The sequence below is a fragment of the Antechinus flavipes genome, chromosome 2 (assembly GCF_016432865.1).
Source record: "Antechinus flavipes isolate AdamAnt ecotype Samford, QLD, Australia chromosome 2, AdamAnt_v2, whole genome shotgun sequence".
Taxonomy (NCBI): Eukaryota; Metazoa; Chordata; class Mammalia; order Dasyuromorphia; family Dasyuridae; genus Antechinus; species Antechinus flavipes.
Genome location: NC_067399.1, coordinates 357,075,543 through 357,099,541, shown reverse-complemented (window position 1 = coordinate 357,099,541; position 23,999 = coordinate 357,075,543). Strand labels below are relative to the sequence as shown.

The 23,999-nt window shown below is 35.9% G+C and overlaps 1 protein-coding gene across 2 annotated transcripts in view; it reads right to left on the bottom strand.

The window, feature by feature from the left end:
* Nucleotides 1-23,999, bottom strand: part of JAG2 (jagged canonical Notch ligand 2) — a 156,041-nt gene that overhangs the window by 35,628 nt on the left and 96,414 nt on the right. The window contains exons 10-15 of one of the 2 annotated variants that reach the window (XM_051978113.1): nucleotides 23,405-23,518; nucleotides 21,985-22,031; nucleotides 19,795-19,968; nucleotides 14,472-14,622; nucleotides 13,168-13,320; nucleotides 12,658-12,771 (exon numbers count right to left, since the gene is read on the bottom strand). In XM_051978113.1, coding sequence (XP_051834073.1) covers nucleotides 12,658-12,771; nucleotides 13,168-13,320; nucleotides 14,472-14,622; nucleotides 19,795-19,968; nucleotides 21,985-22,031; nucleotides 23,405-23,518 — 753 coding nt within the window. The remainder of the gene's footprint in view (nucleotides 1-12,657; nucleotides 12,772-13,167; nucleotides 13,321-14,471; nucleotides 14,623-19,794; nucleotides 19,969-21,984; nucleotides 22,032-23,404; nucleotides 23,519-23,999) is intronic. The other variant, XM_051978114.1, reaches the window with a different exon arrangement.

Sequence of the window (23,999 nt, the reverse complement as noted above, 5' to 3'; positions counted from 1 at the left end):
GTGTCCAGTGCGAGCAGCTCCACTATCTTTAGTAATCTCCAGGTGACATGGAAAGATCCAGAAAGTAGTAATAAGACTGTTGCAGGACTTCAAAAACTTGCAGAGATCATTGGATTCCCAGACACATAAAGTAATAGATAATAGTTTGGTTTTGGTCTCTTGGCTGCTGAAGGAGGCGTATGTGTGATTGTTATTTACATACCCTCCTTCTAGGACTTCTGGAAATCTTTTACAATACCATGTTGATTCATATTGTTTGTCATATCACTACTTGCATATACAATTCATGTTTGTTACACCACATTGAGCCTGCACCGGCTGTGGGGAGAGTCATCACTATTAGCCTGTGCTTTATTGCTATATGCTTGTGTAATAACTCCCATGCTAATGAATTTGTATATACTGTTTCTAATAAGACCCTTCAGCCCAGAAACCCACTAATAATATCTGGTTTGACTCCCCACTTCCCTTTGGTATTTTTCATCTCTCTTCCTGAGAAATCAGGGAGGGTGTGATCTTCTCCTTTTTAGTGCTTTCACCTTCTTTCCTGAGAAGTCAGGGGGGTCATGATCACCTCCTTTTTGGTGTTTTAACCTCCTTTCTTAAGAAGTCAGGGAGGGCATGACCACCTTCTTTTTGAGGTTCTCACCTCCCTGAGAAGTCAGGGAGGGCATGACCACCTGTGTTCTAAAATAAAAAAAAGCAAGCGATGTAGAGGACTGAAACTCTAAAAAGGTGTGCTTGAATCAGACAGGAGAGCACTTAAGGCTAATTATCTATTGGATGTGAGACAATAGCTCTATAGACATATATTTAGATGATATGGTAATGTGATGGCTCTCCTCATGATTGGTGCTTGCTGAATATTTGGTGGTAAGAAAATCATAGGCAAGCATTGGCGAGCTGGAGAGAGAGAAGTCAGAGGCACTGTAGGAAGAGGATGAGAGAAGCTGGAGACTCCAGACTCTAGAATCAAGGATACATCTCTGGCAAGCTGTGTGGCAGTTTGCCTGCCTCCTTCACTTCTCCCCCTAACGACCAAGAACTTTGAATAATCTTGACTCTGACAGATCCTGAGACCCTCCAGAGAGGGTCATTTTAATTTTAGTTGAGTGCAGAGGACTTTTATAACAAACATGGAGAAATATTGGAGGGCTGTGCTTTTCCAGTATTAAACATGCATGCGTTAACCTTGCGGCAGTTTATTTTCTCATTGTGTGTGTATCTATAGCTTTTCTCTGCAGCATGATTTCTCTTTGGATAATGCCCCTTATGGCACAACTAGTTATCAGTAACTGAATGTATTTTAATCATTATGGCTGCTTCTGTTTTTCATTAACAAAGGTTATACATATGTTAGCATATTAGCTTCTTTGCACCCATGACCTATTTATGTATGAATCATTTGTAATGAGAGAGTGTGTGCCAATGAAATTATAAGTTTGTGTGGTTTTTAAAAATTCTGGACATATACCTTGCCACTACAAAAAAGCCTGCTACAATATTTTTGCACACGTAAGTTCTTTTCCCTCTTTTATGATCTCTTTGGGATATAGACCCAATAGAAACACTGCTGGATTTTTTTCTTTAAAAAAAAAAAGGGAGAGAAACGGGTGAGGGAGGGAGGAAGGGATAGAAAGAGACAAGAGACAGACAAAAACATGTAATGGGCTGAAGCTCTTGAGTCTGAAGTCCCAAGTACTTGAGGCTAATTAGCAATTCGACAATACTCTATTAATATATGCTTGGAGAAAGAATGGCCAGGCCCACTCTCTGTGCAAGTCTGATATGTTGTACAGGAGATTGCATAGTGGATTTGGTGGGTGGAGTGTGAGAGCCAGAGGCACTGCTAGCTGGATTTGTGTTGGGATTACTCTCACTTCATATGCCATTCCCCTTCACCTCTGCAAAGAATAAAGATCAAGGATTTTCCCTTATCCTGACTTCCTGACTCCAGCTGATTTTGAAATACACGGTCATCACAAAGACAAAAAAAGAAAAACCTCTTCCTATTCTTTGACAATTTATTGTGTAATGTTCATGTTAAATACTTCTACAAATTCCCTATATATCTTGTATTTCAAACATTTATAGAAAAAGTTTGCTTCAAAGATTTTTCCCCAGTTAAGTGATTTTCATTTTGATTTTAACTTTATTAATTTTGTTTGTGCAAAACCTTTTCAATTTTACATATTCAGAATTGTCTATTTATCTTGTGATCCTTTTTCATCATGTTAGGTCACAAACTCTTTCCTTATTCCAAGATTGTAAGAGTTATCTTCTTCCCTGACTCTGGTTTATGATATGACTTTTATGTATAGACTTTGCATCCATTTAGAGCTTCCTACAATAACTAATATGAGATTTTTAACCTTTTTTGTATCATACATCCTACTCTTTTGGCAATCCAATAAAGCCTCAGAATATTATTTTTAAATGCATAAAATAAAATGCAAAAAATTACAAAAGAATTTATTTATATTGAAACAGCTATGAATTTTTTTTTAAAAAGTTCATGAACCTAGGTTATAATGCTTGGTCTAAGCCTAATTTTTGTCAGACTGCTTTTCTAGTACTACCAGCTAATTTTGCTGAAGAACAATTCTTTATCCCAGTAGTTGGTATTTTGGGTTTTAATGAACATTTTACTACTGTATTCATTTGTTTCTGGATCTTGGATACCTACTCATTCCACTATTTTTCTATTATGTGACCACTACCAAATAGTTTTAGTAATTACTATTGAGTAGTGGAGTTTGACATCTGATATTTCTTTCTTTATTTCCCCAATATTTGTCTTGAGATGTTTGATCTTCAGTTATTCCAGATGAATACTGCAATTATATTTTCTCTTTTGCTAAAAGAGTCCTCTGATGAATGAATCTATAACAAATTGGGTAGTTTTTAATTTTTTTATTATTTTGGCATTATTCAACCTAAGTAGATAGCTCTCCAATTAATTTGTTTATATATTTTTAAGGAATATTTTATAATTTTTTATTTATATAATTACATTCTAAAGTTGAATAGAATTTTTTTTCTGTATCTTGCTGCTGAATTTTATTAGTAATACATAGAAAGACTAATGATATTTGTGGATTTACTTTATATCTTATTACTTATTTGAACTGTTAATTATTTCAGTTAAATTTTAGTTGACTCTAGGTCTAAACAATGTCATTTTTTTTTAAAGAATATTTTTACTTCTTCTTTGACCATACTTATTCCCTGAATTCCTTTTTTTTGTCTTAATGATGTCACAAATAATTTTTCTATATCAAGTTAACAATCGTAGCAATGGGTATCCTTACTTTAGTATTTATCTTATTGGAAAGGCTTTCAATATTTTGCCACTAAAGATGATGTCAGTGCTTGATCTTAGATTGATAACAGCTGCCATATTGCAGATCACTGGCCCTATTCTCAGCCAGGATCTTCATAATCATCATCCAGGGGAATTTCTTTTGATAAAGGATACTTCATCCCATCAGCCATCACCCACACTAATGACCAGCTGCCACCAATGAGGCAGACAAGCTAGCCTCTATGAAACAGGAAGAGACAGGCAGGTAGTATATGGCATAGCAATCAAATTATCACTGCTTATATCCCTGTGGAAACAAATTAGGCTCCTGTACCCAAGTTCTAATAACAGCATGGATGCTAGCCACCCAGCACCTTTAGCTAACTTTTGGGGAGACGACCCTTGTGAAGAAGGAAGGGGCTTCCCACCTCCATCATCACCAACTTGATAAAACCAAGCGCTCTGGGATAGTAGTAAGCTAGTTTATTGCCCTTGTTTTCAGCCAGTCTCCTGTATTCTATGACTAAGAAATCCTTACAGAGATACAATAAATGACTTTACAGCTGTGCTGTAGCTCCCAACTTCTCACAAGTCATAACTATAGAACATCCAGAAATAAAAGTGTCAATGCCAAAATCTCTGGCATCATCAAATGGTTTAAATCAAATGACGTTTATTAATGGAAATGACACTAAAAAAGAGGCATTTTGATCTCTTTTGCCACGGCATACAAAGATTTGGTCTGAAACTGAAATCTTCTGTTATGTGTCACCTCCCTTTATGAGCTGCTTAAAGAGACTGTCTTGATTTATATTCTTTGCAAAAAAAAATTTATATTCTTTACCAAAAACCTTAATAGAGGTTTCCTCACTAATTTATATTGAGGAATGTTCTATTTGTTCTTAGTTTTAAAATGTTATTAAAATAAAGGGAATAGTATAGATTTTGTATATAATGTGGTCCATATTTAGTTTCTGTAACACTGAACCAACTTTGTATTCCTTGTGCAAAATCTAAACTGGTCATAGTATATAATTTCACTAATACTGTATTCAATAATTTTGTACCAATTTATTAGGATCACTGGTCTACAGTTTTATTTTTCTGGTTTGTGTCTCCCCGGTTGAAGTAAATAGGGGCATGTTTATCTAATAGAAAGAATCTAGTAAGATCCCTATTTTGCTTATTTTTGTAAACATTTTATCTAATATTACAATTAATTCTCCTGAATGGTTGATAGCATTCACTCAAACTTATTGGATCTTGGGTTGTTTTTTGTTTTCATTTATTTTGTTTTGGGGGAAGCATTCCTTTATAGCATCTTCAATTTCTTTATCAGAGGTTGGGTTAATTACATTTTCTTTTTTTAACTGTTTATGAGTATTTTTTATATTTTCTGCTCATATGGACATATGAATGTTCATCATTTACTAATCGATTTTATTGTCATGAGATCAAAATAATTTCCTTTATTTTCTCATGTTGTGAATTATCTTTCCATTTTTGAACTAGCAATTTGCTTTTTTAAAGAAATCAGATTAGCTAAATGTTTGTTAGCTGTTTTTAATTGTTATATTCAATTCTCATTTAATTCTAAAAATCTCTTTATATTTGTTTGATTAAATTGTAATGAAGTTTTTATGTCTGTAAACATGGTTAATTTTCCCTTTCAATTATCACCTGAGGTCTAGTAAATTTCATTTTTCTAAAATTCTATTCCCGTACTTAACTTTTTCCCCTTATATATAATTTTGTTACTTTTGTCTAGAAGTATGAAAGGGGAAAAATGTCACCAAATATTAGTTTTGCTATCTATTTCTTCTTGTAGTTCAATTTTTACCTCCAAGTTCTAAGAAACTGACATTTGGTACATATATATTGAATGTTATTTTGTCAGTTATGGTACACCTTAAGTTTCAGTGTTCCATTTTTACTATTATTTTGTCTGAGATGATTAATAATGTTCATTCATTCAACTGTGACTCTTTGTGACCCCAAGGATCAGAGTATGCCAAGATCTTTTTATCCTCCACTATTTCTCAAATTCTGTCCAAGTTCATGTTCATTGTTTTCATGATAATATTTATTCATCCCATCCTCTGCTGTCCTCTTTATGTTTTTTGCCTTCACTCTTTCTCAACCATTGTGTTAACTATATAGATCTTTGTCAACAAGATGATGTCTCTGCTTTTTCAGTATGCTGTCCAGATTTGCCATGGCTTTTTTCCCTAGAAGCAAGCATCTATTAATTTTGTAACTACATTTAACATCTACAGTGATCTTTGAGCACAAGAATTTGAAATTTGACACTGTTTCCATTTCTTCTTCCTTTATTTGCCAATAGGATCAAGACTGTTACCAAGGTCTTTGTTTTTTTGTTATTTCAAATCAATTTTTCTTTTCTTTTTTCATCCTTATCAACTAACTTTATAATTTCTCTTTATTTCTGTCTTAAAGTGGTATTATCTGCATATTTGAGATTGTTGATATTTGACAACCTTAATTCCAAATTTTGATTTATCCAGCCCAGAATTTTACGATATACTATGCAAAATATTAAATAAATATGGTAACAATATACAATCTTATCATTTTCCTCTTCTAACCTTAAATCACTTGTTCAATTCTAACAATTCTACCTAGGAGACAAAGTTAGATGGATCAGCTATTCCCATCTTTTAAGGACTTGTCACATTTTGTTGTGATGCATACAGTCAAATGCTTTAGTTATGTAGTCAATGAAGGAAAAGTAGATGTTTTTCTGGAACTCTCTTGCTTTCCCCATAACACAGAGATTATTGGTTTTTTGATCTCTAGTTTCTCTACCTTTTTGAAAACCAGCTAACTCTTCTGGCAATTCTTGGTTCACATATTGCTGAATACTAGCCTGAATAAGATTAAGCATAATCTTACTGATGTGTGAATCGAGCACAATATTTGGTAATTTGAACATTTCTTGGCATTATCCTTCTTTAGGAAAACCAATCTTTTCCAATTTGTTGCCATACTGAATATAGCACTTTAACAATATCATTTCTATAAGGTTTTAAATAGTAGGATGTCTGGCTAGATCATCATGGTGATTATTAGTGTTGTTAAGATCTTTTTTTTTAATTTTAAATTTAAAAAAATTTAAGATCTTTCTCATATAGTTCTTGTGTGTATTTTTGCCACCACCTCTTAAAGCATTTCTGCTTTTCTTAAATCCTTAGCATTTTTGGCTTTTATTATGTCTATTTTTGCAGGAACTTTCTCTTGATATTGCTCATTTTCTTAAAAGAAATCTCATCTTTCTCATTCTACTGTTTCCTTTTATTTCTTTGCACTGTTCATTTAAGAATATCTTCTCCCTCCTTGTTCTCTGCAATTTTGTCTTTCCTTCTTTCCTTGGCTATTTGTAAAGCCTCATTGGACAGCCATTTTGCTTTCTTGCTTTTCTCTTTGTATGTTTTTTTGTTGCTGCCCTCAGTACAATACTGCAAACCTCTGTCCATGGTTCTCCAGGCACACTATCTACCAAATCTAATACCTTAATTCTATTTTATATTCATAAAGGATGTTATTTAGGTCATACCTGTGAGATGATGGCTACCTCTGTTTTTAGTTTATTTGAAGCAAAATAAATTTTGTTTTAGCACTTTGTTTTAATTCTATGTGAAACTTAAAAATGTAAGTATATTTCTTATAAATAACATTATTGAATGCTATCTTTTCATTCTATTACTCTCCTCTTTGTTTTATGTGAATTAATTTCATTTACAATTACTGTTATTATTAATTGTATAATTTCATTCCATTATTACCCAATTATACCTTTCCTTTTTTTCCTGCCTTTTCAAGGAAGAAAGAAGCAATCTGTTTATCACTGAATCTATAACTGAAGTCCTCTCTTCAAACTTTTCCTTTCTTCCCTTTACAAAACCCTAATCTCTGTTTTTTATTGTTCTCAATCATTCCTTACATGATCAACCTTCTGAAATTGAAATTTATTTTAGTTTTGACTAGTCTTCCCTGTAAGATCTATTCTCCCACAAACTCTTTCCCTGTTTAATGGATTTCTACATTAAAATGTGTGTGTGTGTGTCTGTGTGTGTGTGTGTGTGTGTGTGTGTGTGGTGTGGGTATGTGGTGTGTGGTGTGTGTGTGGTGTGTGTAACCATCCTCTGGTTAAAATAAGAGGAAGTTAATGAGATGCTTGCTTCTCTACAATCCTTCTTTTGTTTATATCTTTTTCTCTAATGTCCAACTAATGCAAACTAATAAGTTCCTCCCTCTTCTACCTAATTCCTTTCATAATATGTAATATCTCTTCTCTTTTCCCTTCTTTAAAAAATTAAACAAAATTCAACAAAATCAATACCTGAACTCTATTTTATTTAATTACTTTTGTGACTCCTAAAGAGGTAGTGACATTCTCTCTCATTGGATCAAAATATTGTAGACTTCATCATTACTTAACCTTTTTCAGTTGCTCAGATGTATTTAACCTATGTTTCTCTCATCTCTAGGATTTGTATTTGTAAGATTTTACTTAAAATTTTAAAAAGCAATTTCTGAAAGCTCTCCATTCTATTAAAGATCCATTTCCACTCCATCTTACCCCAATCCTTATTTTGCAGGGTGAAAGTTATTCTTATTGCAAGTCTTTATAATTTCTCTTTTAAATTTTCATATTTCAAGATTTTCTATTCTTTAAGGTGGTTGGGGCTAAGTCTTGCATAATCCTGATTGAGTCTTTGGTACTCAAACCTTTTCACTACTTGCAGTATTTTTACTGACTTGGAAGTTCTACATTTTATCTATGCTATTCCTGGATGATATTAGTTTAGAATTTCTTTTTTGAAGGTCACCAATGGCATCACTTTGTTCTCTAATTCTTAAAGATCTGGGCAGTCTTCACTTACCATTTTATGAACTTTAATAGTCAGGGTTTTTTCAAAATCATGGTTTTCAGAAAGTTTGATAATTCTTATATTCTCATTCCTTGTCTTCTTTTTCAGATTAGCTATTTTTGAAAACATTAGCTATTTTCTTCATTTTCCCCAACCTTTTCCTATATTTTTCAGTATTTCCAACAATTTTATTATTTCTTGATGCTTCATAGAGTTGTACTTGCTCCATTCTATTTTTAAGGAGTCTATTACCTTGGTAAAAGCTTCCTACTTTCTGTTTTAAGCTTTTCAGATTTCTCCTTTCAAATTCTAATTAAATTTTATCTCTTATTTTATTTATTTCATCCACTCTAGTAGTCCTTGAAGCCATTTTCTCTTCTGAGGATACTGTGGAATTATATACTCTTATTCTGGATTTTCTTTAAGATTCACTCAACTTTCTACACTGTATTTGATTTCTTCTTCTGTATACTCATATTTCTAGCATCAGTTCTTGCACTGCAATTTTGTGCACTGGCCTTTTACACTCTTAAAAATGGGTTGAATAGATCTTGTTTGTCCTGTCCCCTAGATGAAGTGGCAGTATTAGGTTCTCAATCTCAATTTCTGGTGATCTATTTTAGATTCTGGCCGGCCCTGGCTAAAATCAGTTTTTTTCCATTCTTTACTTTGGCACTGAGAGGCCCCATTGGGATTCTTGATATTATACTGGCTTAAGGCTTTTTGCACAATATCCCTGATGCCAGTGCCTGGATACCAAATTGGCTCTGTCTTTCTATTATGGTTTCCAGGGCTCCAAGGAATGCACAGACTGGCCAATCTCCCTTCATAATTATCCACTGGAGTTGGTTCCATCCTCGAATCTCTTCTAATCAGCCAGGGCCAGAATCTGGTCTTGTTTATTAGAGCTTGATCTTCTCAGAGAAATGGCTGATTTTAGGTCTATTTGTGAAAACTTTTGCTGGTTTCCCTGGCATATCTTCTGTCTTTACCTCCTGCTTCTGGCCCACTTATCTATACACACACTGAAATTTCTCTGGTATTGCTCTAATTCCCAGCTCAACTGGTCTCCAGAGTTATATAAATTTAAGCTGGCTCCTCTGACAGTATTCCTTAACACCTTTCACTGGCTTCCATTCTTGCCTGAAGATGTGCTAACTTCCTCGGTAAGACAGCTCAATCCACTCCTGCTAGAAAATATCTTTTGATATATAGTTCTGCATTATCCAATGCAGAAAACCTTATGATTCCTATACTAGTATTTCTGAAGTTCTTATTTGTTGGGGGTTTAATGGAAGAGTTGATTTCTTTACTGTCTTTCACATCAGCATCTTTAAGCAATCCTGTTAATGTCAACATTGTCCTGTTAAATACCAATTCTTAATCATAAATGCATTAAATTCACTAAGTTATCACATAAGTGGATGGCTTTGAGCCAAAAAAAATCTAGGTTCTAGCTGTGGTTCTGCCACTAATTTACTGTGTGACCCTGTACATAAATCTTTTTTTCTTTGGGAGTTTCAGTTTCCCAAAGTTCTCTAAGGTCTCTTCCACTCTCTAACGGAAGCACATTCTAATTTTAAGTCTTATGTTCTCTGTGCTGGTTATTCCATGGAGAAAGATAAGAAGACTCATTCACTGCCCTGGAGAGAGCTACTAGTTTTGGGGAAGGATATGTAGAGCAATGAACAAAAAGGCAGGTCATAATTCAATTATGTGGTACAAACAATGAGGAATATATCAGCTGAAGAAGGGATCAGTGGACACTGAGCAAGACTTCCTGGAAGAGATGGAAGTTGAAATGGGCCTGAAATGATAAGATTTTTATAATAGAGAAAAATGGGGAGAATTCTCCAGGCAGAGTAAACAGAATAAATAAAAGTATAGATATGAAAATGAGCATAATGTCTAATTTTAAATTTAGTGTATTTCACAATTCTATGCCGCTTCTAAATTCCTTATAGCTCTAACATCATCATTCATTTTAACATCAACACAAAACTAATGAGCTCAGGAATAAGCTTAGAAAACAGCTAGAAGGGGCATTGCTGATGATATAGGATACCATCTTTTCATTCAACAGAGGTTAGACATAGATATGCTCTCCAAGGTCACACTGGTAAGAAAATGGCAAGCCACAATTTGTATCTTGGTCTTCTACAGGAAAAGGTAAAGTGATTTCTCATGTCTGGCTCCTCATGCTTCTCTGTACCTACCCTTACTTTCTGATGTATTCCCCAAGAACATCAAGCACAGTGTTCGACAGATAATTGAGTAAATATGAACTGCCTGAGTTGTCACAAAAGAAGCTTCCTTCTTATTCAACAATTTATAAGGAAGTGGATGGATTGTTTTTCCCAATGTGGGGAAATGACTTTGTAGCAAGTAACAAGGTTATTAATAATATTCAAAGTGAATGAAATGGGACAGAAGGAAAAATGAAGCAGTTCAATCATCTTCTACTATTATACTCCAAATATAATCTATATCTAGAGTAACTCACTGAAATTAATTAAAAATTGAATGTTTACAGGTACTAGAAGTTTGTTTTCATTTTAAGATGAAAAATATACTCTGAATTTACATTCAGTCTAAATTCCAGCTTCTTGAACTGTGGAATCCCATATGGGGTCTCATAATTGAATGTGGGAGTTTTGAAATTATGACTTATTATCAATAATTATCATATTTAATTTCTACATCTATTTTATATACTATATATACTATATACTATAGTACATATATACTATATATATGTATTTATATATATACTATATTTATATAGTTTATATACTATATAGTATATAATATATACTATATTATATGTACATACTATATATACCTAAAAATTTCTCAGACAAAAAAGATTGTGAGTGGAAAAAATCTAAGTCTTGATTTAAAGGGCCTTTCTGCTGACATCCCAGTGCCTGAATTCTGAGATGTTTTGATTTCTTCTGGGGACAAAAAGGCTTCTGCTTCAGATTATGGTAAATGAAGTCATGAAAATATTCTCTTATATGTGCTCTTATAGTCATACTATCTGTTGTTAATGTCAAAGATGAAGAAATGATTGGGGAAAGCTATTTGAGAGACTATATGTACCCCCCAAAGCTCCAATTTTGATATGTCAGCTTTAAAAAGTTAAATGTTATGTGATGATCAACTGTGAAGGGACTTGACTCTTGGACTTGTGATGGAGAGAGCCATCTGCACCCAGAAAGACTGTGGGAACCAAATGTGGGTCACAACACAGTATTTTCACCTTTTTTGTTGTTGTTTGCTTGCATTTTGTTCTCTTTCATTTTTTTTTTCCTTTTTGATCTGATTTTTCTGTGCAGCATAATTGTGGAAGTATGTATAGAAAAATTGCACATGTTTAATCTTTACTGAATTACTTGCTGTCTAGGAGTAGGGGGTAGAGGAAAGGGAGGGAGATGAATGCTGAAAACTATCTTTGTATGTATTTTGAAAATAAGAAGCTATTATTTTAAAAGTTAATTTTTTATTATAGCTTTTTATTGACAAAACATATACATAGGTAATTTTTCAACATTGACCCTTGTGAAAACTTCTGTTCCAACTTTTCCCCTCCTTCCCTCCATCCCCTCCCCTATATGGCAGGTAGTCCTATACATGTTAAATATGTTAAAAACAATATATTGTATACATATTTATACAGTTGTCTTGCTACACAAGAAAAATCAGATTTAGAAAGAAGGTAAAAATAATTTGGGAAGAAAAACAAAAAATGCAAGCAAACAATAATAGAAAGAGTGTAATTGTTATGTTGTAGTCCATACTCATTTCGCAGTGTTCTTTCGTTGGTAGCTGATTCTGTTCATTATTGATCAACTGGAACTGATTTGGATCTTTGCATTAGCAAAGATAGCCACTTCCATCAGAATTGATTGTCATATAGTATTGTTGTTGAAGTGTATAATGATCTCCTGGTTCTGCTCATTTCACTTAGCATCAGTTCATGTATGTCTCTCCAAGTCTCTTTGAAATCATCCTGCTAGTCATTTCTTATAGAACAATAATATTCCATAACATTCATATACCATAATTTACCTAGCCATTCTCCAATTGATGGGCACTCAATTTCCAGTTTCTAGCCACTACAAACAGGGCTGCCACAAACATTTTGGCACATACAGGTCCCTTTCCCTTCTTTACTATCTCTTTGGGATATAAGCCCAGCAGTAACACTGCTGGATCAAAGGTTATGCACCATTTGACAAAAGTTAAATACTTTTGAGGATGCAGACACCAAGAAATAAGAAAAGAAGTGACTTGCCCAAAACTGTGAAGCTTGTAAGGGAAGAGATAATTTAATTAGGCTGATTAGAATTAGACCCTCACAAGCTGAGAAGATTAGAGCCTGCATGAAAGCAGGTGTGTGCAGAGCACAGAGGGAGGAGTTGCCAAGGTCATATATCATCTGGCCTAGGCTTTACTCACTGGTGTCACACAGCTCGCCCTCCCAGCCACTGGGGCAGAAGCACTGGAAGGAGTCGACTTCATCAATACAGGTACCTCCATTTTGGCATGGCATCCCCAGGCAGTCATTGATATCTGTGAAGGAAAAGAAGCTAAAACTGAGTCACTGGAATAGGACAGAGAAAGAAAGAAGACATTTTCCCCAATCCACCCAAGAAGTCCTTCTAAGGAAAAAATATATATATGTTTAACAACAGACTGGGATACTTCTGGAGTAGCCAGAAGGTGTATTCAATTCTAAATCCAATTATATAGAAATTATATGAAAAATTATATAGAAATCGCAATCACAGGTGGCAGATACAGAATCTTTGAGAAGATTTTTTTTGGAGGGGATGATAAGAGGAAGAATAGGATCCAGATGTTAACCCATCAGTTTATTGATTCATGTTCTAAATACATAGGAGCTTCTAGCTTTTTTGTTCTAGGGAAAATAAGGGAGGAAAAAATGGACCAGGACCTCAGACTCACTCTCATGGCAGTAGGTTCCAGTGAATCCACTCTCACAGGTACATGTGAAATTACCCCCAGGCTGGCTGATGCAATGTCCATGGGGCCCGCACACCTTGGAAGAGATGAATCTCGTAGTGTTGGTGAAGACCTCAATTTCACAACTGTTTATTACTGGACATGAGATAAGGAGGAAAAGAAGGAGGGAAGCAGTGGGTATATGTCTTGAAGTTGTCCAGGTTTCTGTCTGTCACACCATTCCATCATTTTTGTCCACTCTCTGTTCCCAAAGCAGAGGCAGGAGAAGAAAATTCAAGCCTGCCGTTCGATGAAAAGTATAAGCCCTAGTGTGAATACTCTATTTTATTTATTCCCAGTCATGTTGTTTCCCTAGGGCCAGAGTAGACAAAGCTCTGGCTCAGGAGTCAAGAGGTTGGAGTTTTAATCCTGGCTCTGCCCCTGACTCAACAGATTCACTTACTGAACTTAGGCTCAATTTTCCTACTTGTTAAAAAATCCTGTTTTACAAGGTTGTATTTGTGTGGCTTTGTTGTACATTCTGAAAAGTAATGGACTTGGAGTCTCTAAGAAAGCTAGTTTCAAGGTCTCATTCTGACATTTATGACACTGGACAATTCACTCTGATTTCTCTGAATCTTCATCTGTTTCTTTACTTGTAATTTAAGGATAAATGTTTTTACTATATGTGCTTCTTAGGGTTATTGTGGAGAGAGTGCTTTATAAGCAAGAGAACCATGCACTATTATTACTGTTATAGGAGAAAAGGAATTTGATTGTCACCGAGCAGGTGACAGAGCTGAACTCTAACCCTCTCAGTTTACAAGTAGCAAGCTTAGGGCAGAGCAGGGACCTTCAGATCCCAGTTCTCCTGAAACAGACTCTAGCTTAGCACTACTGACTCTACTGTGTGCTTCCTTCCTTCTATTAGTATTAGGTTATAATCTATATCCATAAAAGAAGCACCTACATAGATGAATTCATAGTTCCTCTAAATATCAAAAAGTAATTATTCCCATTTTCTATAGCATTAACTCATAGTATGAGGACTATCATTCTGACTTCCAGATAAGTAAACTGAACTTCAGATAAGAGAAATGATATGCTTGTAATCGCATAGCTAGTCAAGTGTGAGAATAGATGCAAACCCAGGTTTTCTGCCTTGCTGCTTACTTATCCAATAACACTAGACCTTGATCCTGAGTCCTGGCCCCAAAGCTGTCACGTCCTCAATCCTTGTCAGTAACCCTGCCTGCCATGCTGTATCAAATGGCTTGTGTCCTGTGGGACTGGGGGAAATCAAACACCTTTGCAAGAGCCATTCCTGCAGTGGTCTTTAGGGTAGGAGCAATTCTTCCCATCGTAGTCTTCAGGACAGGCACAGTAATAATCTCCCTCCAGGCTGTAGCAGCGGGCTCCGTTTTGGCAGGGGTAGGGCTCACAGAAATCAATGTCCACCTAGAAGGACAGATGCCAGGTATGAGCCATAGAGCTTCCCCAAGGGGAGACTGGGGGTTCCCAGATCTACCACAGGAAACAGGATCATATCTGTAGGACATGGGCTATTTTAACATAGTAATTAATCATATCCAAACCCTAAGTCCTCTCTTCTCCAGATTAATTTCTTCAAATAGTCCTGAGAATGGGAAGGCCACAGGTAAGAAATAAAGTAGGTGTATTTCAAACAGCTAAATCTCTTCCCCATCTTTCTCAGGGAATCATAGGTTGGCAACACAATGAGGGATGGGGAGTGGTGGAGCATGGCTATATCTGAGTAAAAAGGGATCAATGGGACATGGGATTAATTCTACATTTCCTAGACAAATCTAGAATTATTTTAGGAAAATCTAAGTCAAGCTTCTAAAAAATGCCTTTAACTTCAGTGACTCAGTAATTCCTCCTCACAATGGCAGGGAGAAGACCAAGACCATGAACAACCTCTGGCAGAGTTAAAGTTAAGTCAAAGTCTTTGAGGATGAGCCTGGTGATGGCCTATACTTTTGTCATCTAAAGACTACCTCAGTATGGCCCAAGTTCATTACCAATACATTAGCCCAGAGGAAATTTTTCTTAATTATAACTACTCATAAAAAAGGGTTTGTTAAGGCCTGAATAACATTATAAAAGTATAACGTATGGATTGCCAGGTCCAAAGTTCTAGGTATAGGAGGTACTCAGGGGTCTGAATTGGTTAGGAGATTTTAATGTATCAATTCCTCACATGCCTTCTCCCAATTCTTACTGTTCCTCTTCTCTTCTTCTGCACATATCTCATAGCATCCTACCTAATTACCTAGAACTGTGCTAGATTGTGATGTTATTGTGGGAGCAGAATAGTTTTTGTTAACTATATTCAGTCCTCCCCCGCCAATATGGCTCTGTAAGGGGTATTATTAACAACTGAGCTTGGGAAATGGGTAGTGATGAACATCATAAGCTTGTTTTCCTTGGCTTAGCAACTAATATCTTTTGTTTGAAAAAAAGACTTACCTTTGACTTAAGGCAGTTGTGCCAAATAAAATCAGGGGCTACTAAATTAGACAGAAGGATCCCTGTGGGCTTAGAAATTGACTTAGAAAATCAGATATTGAAATTATTTATGCTTTACTATATTTTAATTTATTTTGTTAAATATTTTCCAATTACATGTTAATCTTGATTTAGCAGCACTCAGTTGTAGGTCTCATGCCTGACAGTTTATTTAGGGAACCACTGCTTAAAGTTACTCAGGGAAAGAGGTTTTTACTTTTTTTTTTTTTAATTTTTTTTAATATTTTATTTTATTTTATAATAACTATATTGACAGAATCCATGCCAGGGTAATTTTTTTTTTACAACATTATCCCTTGCACTCGCTTCTGTTCCAATTTTTTCCCTCCCTCCCTCCACCCCCTCCCCTAGATGGCAAGCAGTCCTATATATGTTAGATATGTTGCAGTATATCCTAGATACAATGTATGTTTGCAGAACCGAGCAATTCTCTTGTTGCACAGGGAAAATTGGAATCAGAAGGTAAAAACAACTCGGAAAGAAAAACAAAAATGCAAATAGTTTACATTCGTTTCCCAATGTTCTTTCTTTGGGTGTAGCTGCTTCTGTCCATCATTTATCAATTGAAACTGAGTCTTTGTCAAAGAAATCCACTTCCATCAGAATACATCCTCATACAATATCGTTGTCGAAGTGTAAAGTGATCTCCTGGTTCTGCTCATTTCACTTAACATCAGTTCATGTAAGTCTCTCCAAGCTGCTCTGTATTCATCCTGCTGGTCATTTCTTACAGAACAATAATATTCCATAACATTCATATACCACAATTTACCGAGCCATTCTCCAATTGATGGGCATCCATTCAATTTCCAGTTTCTAGCCACTACAAACAGGGCTGCCACAAACATTTTGGCACATACAGGTCCAGGGAAAGAGTTTTTTGAAGGTGTCTACTGAGCTTTCTCACTCAATTACAGAATCTTAGAATCTCAGAGTTGGAAAAGAGGCCAGAGAAAACATAGCCCAAATCATATTTAAACAAAAAACTCTTATACAACTATGTTCCAATTATTTAGTCTCGATTAAACACTTCCAGGCTTCAGTCCCACTCAAGACAACCTCTTTCACTGCTAGATAACTGTGGCATTTTGAAAATGAATCTTCGAATTGTAAATGTTTAACATATATTGCATTACTTGCCATCTAGAGGAAGGGGTGGAGGGAAGAGAGAGAGAAAAAAAATTGGAACACAAGCTTTTACGAGGGTGGATGTTGTGTTTTGAAAATAAAAAGCTTTATTTAAAAAAGTTTTTAAAAATATGTTTCCTAAGATCAAGGACTGTCTCTGTTTTTCTATTTGTGTTACTAGTGTTTAACCAGTACTTTACTCATAAAAAAACAATAAATACTTTATCATTCATTAGGAAAAAAAAAAGAATTTTCATTTTGAGCTGAAGTCTGCATTTTGCTAACAAAGTTATAAGTTCTAGTTTTTCTTTCTAAGATCACATATACAAAGTTTGTTTTCTTTTTCCATGTGACAGACCTTTGGATATTTTAACAGTGATTATATCTCCATATCCAACTACTTAGCTTCTCTTTCTTCAAGTCAAAAATCTCTAGTTCTTTTAATTATTCCTGATTTCCCAGTTTCCAATGCTCTCAACATCCTGATTGCTCTTCATTTTGTTAACAGAATTATTGAAATTTAGTGCCCAGAAATAAACATGTCTGATGTATTCTAACTAGGGCAGAGGACATTGAGACTATTATATCTCTAAGTCATGATACTTGATCATCAGTGCAACCTAGTGGAAGTCAATGGCTCTCACAGGTCATTCCAGAATATCTTAGAAGGAAACATCTGTATTTCTCCAAACATGTCTGTGGGAGGCCCAGCCCCAAAGCTTCCTAGCCAAACTAACTGAATCATGCAGAGGTGCACTCCCTGACCTTCACAAGGATAGTGTGGTATTTCCTCTGCTTGCATAGATAGGACAGGGGGTGGGGAGGGGACTGGGAAGGCTTCCAGACAACATGTGGACTTTTTATTCACCACAAGAAAGCCTTTAGGCCACTCTAGGCTGTAGCAACTTCAAAAGCTTGTCTGAAATATCTCTTTCAAAACTGAAACTCTGATTTTTCTCCTAAGGAGCAGCCACCATTTCTGAAATGTAAATTTGAACAAAATTCAAACTCCAATGCTGAGGAGTCCTTGTAAAAAAGTCATTCATCTTCTCAGAAACAGACTTATCCTATTTCTATGCAGAATTTGTCATCATGTTCCAGCAAGCAATACCAGGGGCCAAAGGAGATATACATCCCTCCAAGGAAGCTCCATGGCAGTCAGAATACCCTTATTTTATCTGCCATTATCTATGGAAAGGAAAGATGACCATGTCCCTCTCTAAATACTCTATTTGTCCCGCTGCCCCCCAACCCTACCCCATTCCTAACATTCCTCCCTCAGTGTATATGATCTCCAAAGAAATGATAACACTTAAATGTTGCCAATGGTAGATTGCAAGTATTGTTCTCTGTTTGCAAACTAGATACTTAATTATTAACATGGGATTTCAGAACAGGAAGCGATCTTAGAAAATCATCCAGCCTAGTACCTTCATTTTATAAGTGATGAAACAAGTACAGCAAGATTAAGGGATTTGCTAAAATTCACAAAGGTTAAGTGTTGGAGTTTGAATTCAAATCCAGGCCTTGGGTTCCAAATCCAGTGTAATTGTTACAATTTACTGTAATATCTCCTAATAAGCAGTGCAGGAAACTACACAGCTTAGCTGGGCTGTTTCCTTGTGTATTTTCTAGGGGTACTGTTCACCCTAAAGGATGTATTTTGAGAATGAAGCAAGCTCTCAGATCTCTCCTATCAGACACCTCCACTCATTTCCTTCCAACAGTCAGGAGTTTCCCTTTCCAATTTCCACTCAGTACTGGGGACTGATGAGGGCGGAAAGGGTAGAGGGGAGAATACTTCCTGTTATAATGAAAACAGGCAGCTAGTTCAGCCTACTTAACCTCATCCCAGTCCCAAATTTTCAGGACCCAGGGTCAAGAACCCTACCAAGAGTCATGGAATTCCCTATCAGGAAAGAGCCTTCAAAGACCCTTAGCTCAATATTTATCTATCTGAAAAGTAATCTACGTGACATTCATCATAAGGAATCATTAAATTGTGCTCACAAATGTTTAGTGACAGAGGAGCTCACTAGCTTTCTGAGGTGGGTAAGAAGTTATTCTTTATATTGAGGTGAAATATGCAACAATCTCAAAATTGGAATCTGAGCAGAGGCCACCTATCTTGTCCAACTCAATACCTGAAAAAGAATCCCCTCTATAACACTTCTAAGCAAATGCTTGGAAGATTTCCAGTGATGTAGAACTTACTACTTTACCCACAGCAACCAGTTTTACACTGTGCAGTTGGTTAGGAAGTCATTCTCTTTTAATTGAACTGAAGTGTACCTCCTCTTTTCCCCCCTGCCTCAACATACCCAAGATTCTTTTAGAAAATCAAAACAAACCCTGGAGGCCATGATAATAGAAACAATAAGTTAAACTAAGCAAGGAGACATTTATTATCTATCACTTACTACCTCCCATGAAGCAAGACAGGGGGCCTTAATATTTTGTGTATTCCCATTTTAGGGTAACAAAGACCCTGATGGCTCTTAAGAAGGGAGGGGAAATTGGATCATAAGTAACATTTTTTATTTAGAAAGAAAAACCTTAAAATCTGCAGGCCAGAATTGATTCAATTAGTATGAGAAACATGTAGTATGAGAATTTAGAATTCCATCTAGCCAAACACTAGATCTCAGCAAAGTTCACATAAGAAAATATGTTCACATAAAAAGAGAGACTTCTATGCATGATTCTTAAATGAAATAGAGTACACTACAACAATACCCTCAGACCAGATTTCCTGGGGACTTTTTCACCAAAAGACCTCATGGAACCCTCCCCCTGCCACCCCCCCCCCACTTCCCCACATTCTGCAATAACCAGGGTTTTTGGATTTTTAAAATTACTCTTTTTATTCCAGTCTCCCTTTTCGTGGTCCCACAAACCATATATGTGGTTATCATCAGTATTACCCAGGGAAAGAGAAAACCATTCACTTACCTCACAGAAAACACCAGAGAAACCCTTGGTGCAGTGGCAGCGAAAGCCATCCACTAAATCCTCACAAAGCCCCCTATTCTGGCAAGGGTTGCTGGCACATTCATTCTTCTCCAGCTCACAGTGCCTGCCTATAAAGCCCCGGGGACAAAGGCACTGATAGCCATTCACCTCATCCTAGTTAATACAAGGCAGAAGAAAACAGGACTCAAATTACCATCATCATCATCACCATTTCCCTTAGATTTGCAAAGTACTACCTGTGAAATGGGTGGTGCCAAGTGATGTTGTTTTTAATATTACTATTACTACATGAGACATTTTGCAGATGAGGAAAAAAAAAAGGATGGTTTATTGTAGGACACACAACTAATAAGTAAACCCAGGCCCCAGATTTAATGCTATAAAGCAGGGATCCTCAAACTTTTTAAATAGGGGGCCAGTTCACTGTCCCTCAGACTGTTGGAGGGCCAGACTATAGTAAAAACAAAAACTTTGTTTTGTAAGCCTTTAAATAAAGAAATTTCATAGCCCTGGGTGAGGGGGATAATCGTCCTCAGCTGCCGCATCTGGCTCACGGGCCATAGTTTGAGGACCCCTGCTATAAAGGATCTGATCAAGTTCAACCCCATTATGTTACAGAGGAGGAATTGGAGGTCCAGATATTCTAAGTAACTTGCACAAGGCTACAGAGGTAGCTGACAGGCCATGATTCAAAACCAATTTCTCTGAATGAATCCAATGATCAAGAAAGGTAATTGATTCTAGGGAAGCTGTTCACTAAGGAAAGCAAAGAATATGTTTAATCCATCCTTGTACCTCTCTGACCTCCAGAATGCCAAGCATAGGGCTGTTCTGATAATCGTCATTTAGTAAATATTGACCATTTGACTGAACAATACTGGCTATGTGTATCACAGAAAAAATTAGTCAACTTCAAACCTTATGTTTCAAATTATCAATGCTGAAGGAACAAAATGAATGAATTACAAATTTAATGGACAATTTTGATTATAAAATTGAAAAACTTTTATACAAGCAAAATAAATAGTTATAAGAGAAATAGCCGGGGTGGGGGGGGAATCCTCACAATGTGTTTCTCTGATAATGGTATTTTAGGGAACTATTTCCTTTATATATAAAAACAAGAACCATTTCCCAATAGATAAATGGTGAAAGAATATTAATCAGGAGTTTTCAAGGAAAGAAATCTAAGATATCACCAACCATGTGAAAAAAAAATCAAATAACTAATAAGAAAAATTTAAATTAAAACATGTCAAGATTCCACCTCACATCTCACATTGGCAATATGACCAACAAGAAAAATGACAACTGTTGGAAGCACCATGGGAAGACAAACACATTAATATAAATGTAAATTGTCTAGACAATTCTCAAAAGCAATCTGGAACTATGCCTAAAAGGCATGTGCCTATTCTTTGATCTAGAATTACTTCTAGGTATATGACCAAAAAAATAAAAGACAAGAAGTAAAGGAGCCATATATACAAAAATATTTATAACAGCACTTTTTGATATTGAAAACTAGAGGGATACTCACCATTGGGGAAATTATGGTATATGAAGATATAAATAATAGTATTATTGTATTATAAAGAAATTGAAAAGAATAGATTCAGAGAAATTTGGGAAGGCTTGTATGAACTAAAGCAGAAATAAAGTGAGCAGAACCAATAGAACAATTTATACAATGTCTACAATATTGTAAGGAAAAACAACCTTCACATACTATGATTAATCCAATAATTAATCCAAATTCCAGAGGATTGATGACAAAGCATGCTGCTGACTTCCTGACAAAGATGTTATGAACTAGAGGTACAAAATTAGCCATGCATTTTCAAATGCAAATGTAAGAATTTGTTTTCTGTGATTATACTTATTTATTAAAAAAAAAAAAAAAAAAAGAGGGTGTTCTGCAAAGAGCCAAAGAGACTAGGGTAGGAATGTGGCTATAGTAACATCAAATAAAATTTATTAAAAAAAAAAAAAAAAAAATCCAAGTCAACCCTGAATCACTATTTCCTCTTTGCCCAATGTCTAGGGCCTGCATTCTAAAAATCTTTGATATATACTAGAAATGGAAAGGTTGTCACTTTGGATAAACATGCCTGGCACAGAATAGACACTTAAAAAGTGCTTACTGAATTGAAATAGATAGACTGTTACCTTGCATATGCCTCCATTCTGACACTGCCCCTGGCAATCATTGATATCTAGAAAACAAAACACAGATTTCACTGTCTATTCACAGAGAAAAGGAGGAAGAAAAGGGACAGAGGGAGGGAAATAAAAGGGAGAGGGAGAGAGAGGGAAGAAGAAAAGAGATAGAGAGGGAAAGGGTAGAAAGAGGGGAAAGACAGATGGACAAACATCTTTCTTCAGACCAAAGGACATATATTTATGTCAAACAACTTCTCTATAGGCAAGACATTCAGAAATTATGAATACTGAACAAGCATCCAAAGAAGAAGTTCCGTTCTAATGCAGATAATGATTAATTATGAGTTTATATTTTTGGACTGGACCAGTGACCTCATTGGTAAAAGGAAACTCCCTCTAATAATACAACTGAGTCTTAAAGTGTTGCCCAGGGCAAAGAGAAGGTTAAGTGACTTACTGCAGAGCCAGTAAAATTTCACCAGTAGGATTTAAATCCTTATCTCCCTTACTCCAAGGCCAACTGTCTATCTATTGGGCAAGGTGCATTTCATAAAAACAATCACTTGTATGATTTTCATAGCACTTTAAGGTTTACTTTCTTTTTCTTCTTACAACTAATCACATGAGATTGGAACTAAAAATACCATTACTGACCAATCTCTATTTTGCAGATGAGCAAATTCAGGCCTGAAATGCTTGAGTTTTAAATCAGTTGCCCTGTTACAAAAAGCATTTCTACTGACTTTCATTGGGCACCAGATGAGCCATTTTAAGACTATTAACTCATGTGTACCTTTGGCTTAAGCTTAAAGATAATAATATGAGAAAGGAAAAATTCAGAGTTTACTCAGTCTGGAAAGTTACCAAGAAAATGACATGGACACATCACAAATCTATAAAAGAATTAGGGTCTTTTTAGGAGGAACCTGAAGGAGGGACTTTGAGGTCCAAGACTATCATAACTTTGTAATTCAGGGGAATAATCAGGCTGACACGATAGATGGAATCAAAAAAGGTTTGGGTAATCCTCTTGAGGTCAGAGCAGAAGGGCTTAAGGAAAATTAAGACTGAACAGTGTATTCATCAATCAGGGCTCATTCCTGCAAATGAAGAGCTAATATTTCCTTCCCAGAACTTCTAGAGGGTCAAAGAGAACTTGTTGGACTTCCTTTCCATTCATTTAGCTGAGCAATTTACAGAATCAAATAATTTCATCTACTTCAATTTCCTCATTTTAAAGATAGAAGAACAGAGGTTAGGGGAAGAGTTGGGGGAGGATATGTTCAAGGTCACAAGGATACATGTGGCAGATCAGATTCTCCCATGTCTTGCAGTCCTGACATTCACCCATAGGGCATTAGGGAGACATCTGCCCCCTGAAGAAATAAGGCCACTTCTCCCCCAGGGTCCTCAGGGCAATACTAACTGATATGACAATTCACTCCTTTCCATCCCGGGATGCAGTCACAGTAATATCCACCAATCAGATTTTTGCAAGAAAAAGCATTAAGACAGGGCTTCCCCTCACATTCATTAGCGTCTGTGAAAAAAAGAGAAGAGAATAAAGCTTGCACCACCAAACACAGGTTCTTGCCTAGCTATCAAAGCAAGATACCAGCTCCCACACACCCATGAAAGTCCTCACACCCAGCAAGCAAGAGGAAAAAAAAGAGGGATGAGAAACAGGAGCTGATGACATCAGGACACAGGATGATTAGTCTGGGTTACCAGAGCCTACAAGAGACAAATGGGGGGAAGTGGCATATGAAACATAGACTGGTTAATTTTAGGCTCTATCTGTGGAGCCTACATGCCATCTCCATGCCAATCCTCTACCACCTAAAATCCTTGCACTGAACATAAGAAATCTAAATACTTCCCCCAACCCTGGGGAGAGTCAGAAGGCAATGCGCTGAAAGGATAGAATAGGTACACATACACAAAGTGTAAAGTCTTGGTTTGATGAGACTCAGGCAGAAGTTTTGTGAGTCAAGTGAATAAATGTCTGCCTGGAGGATAAG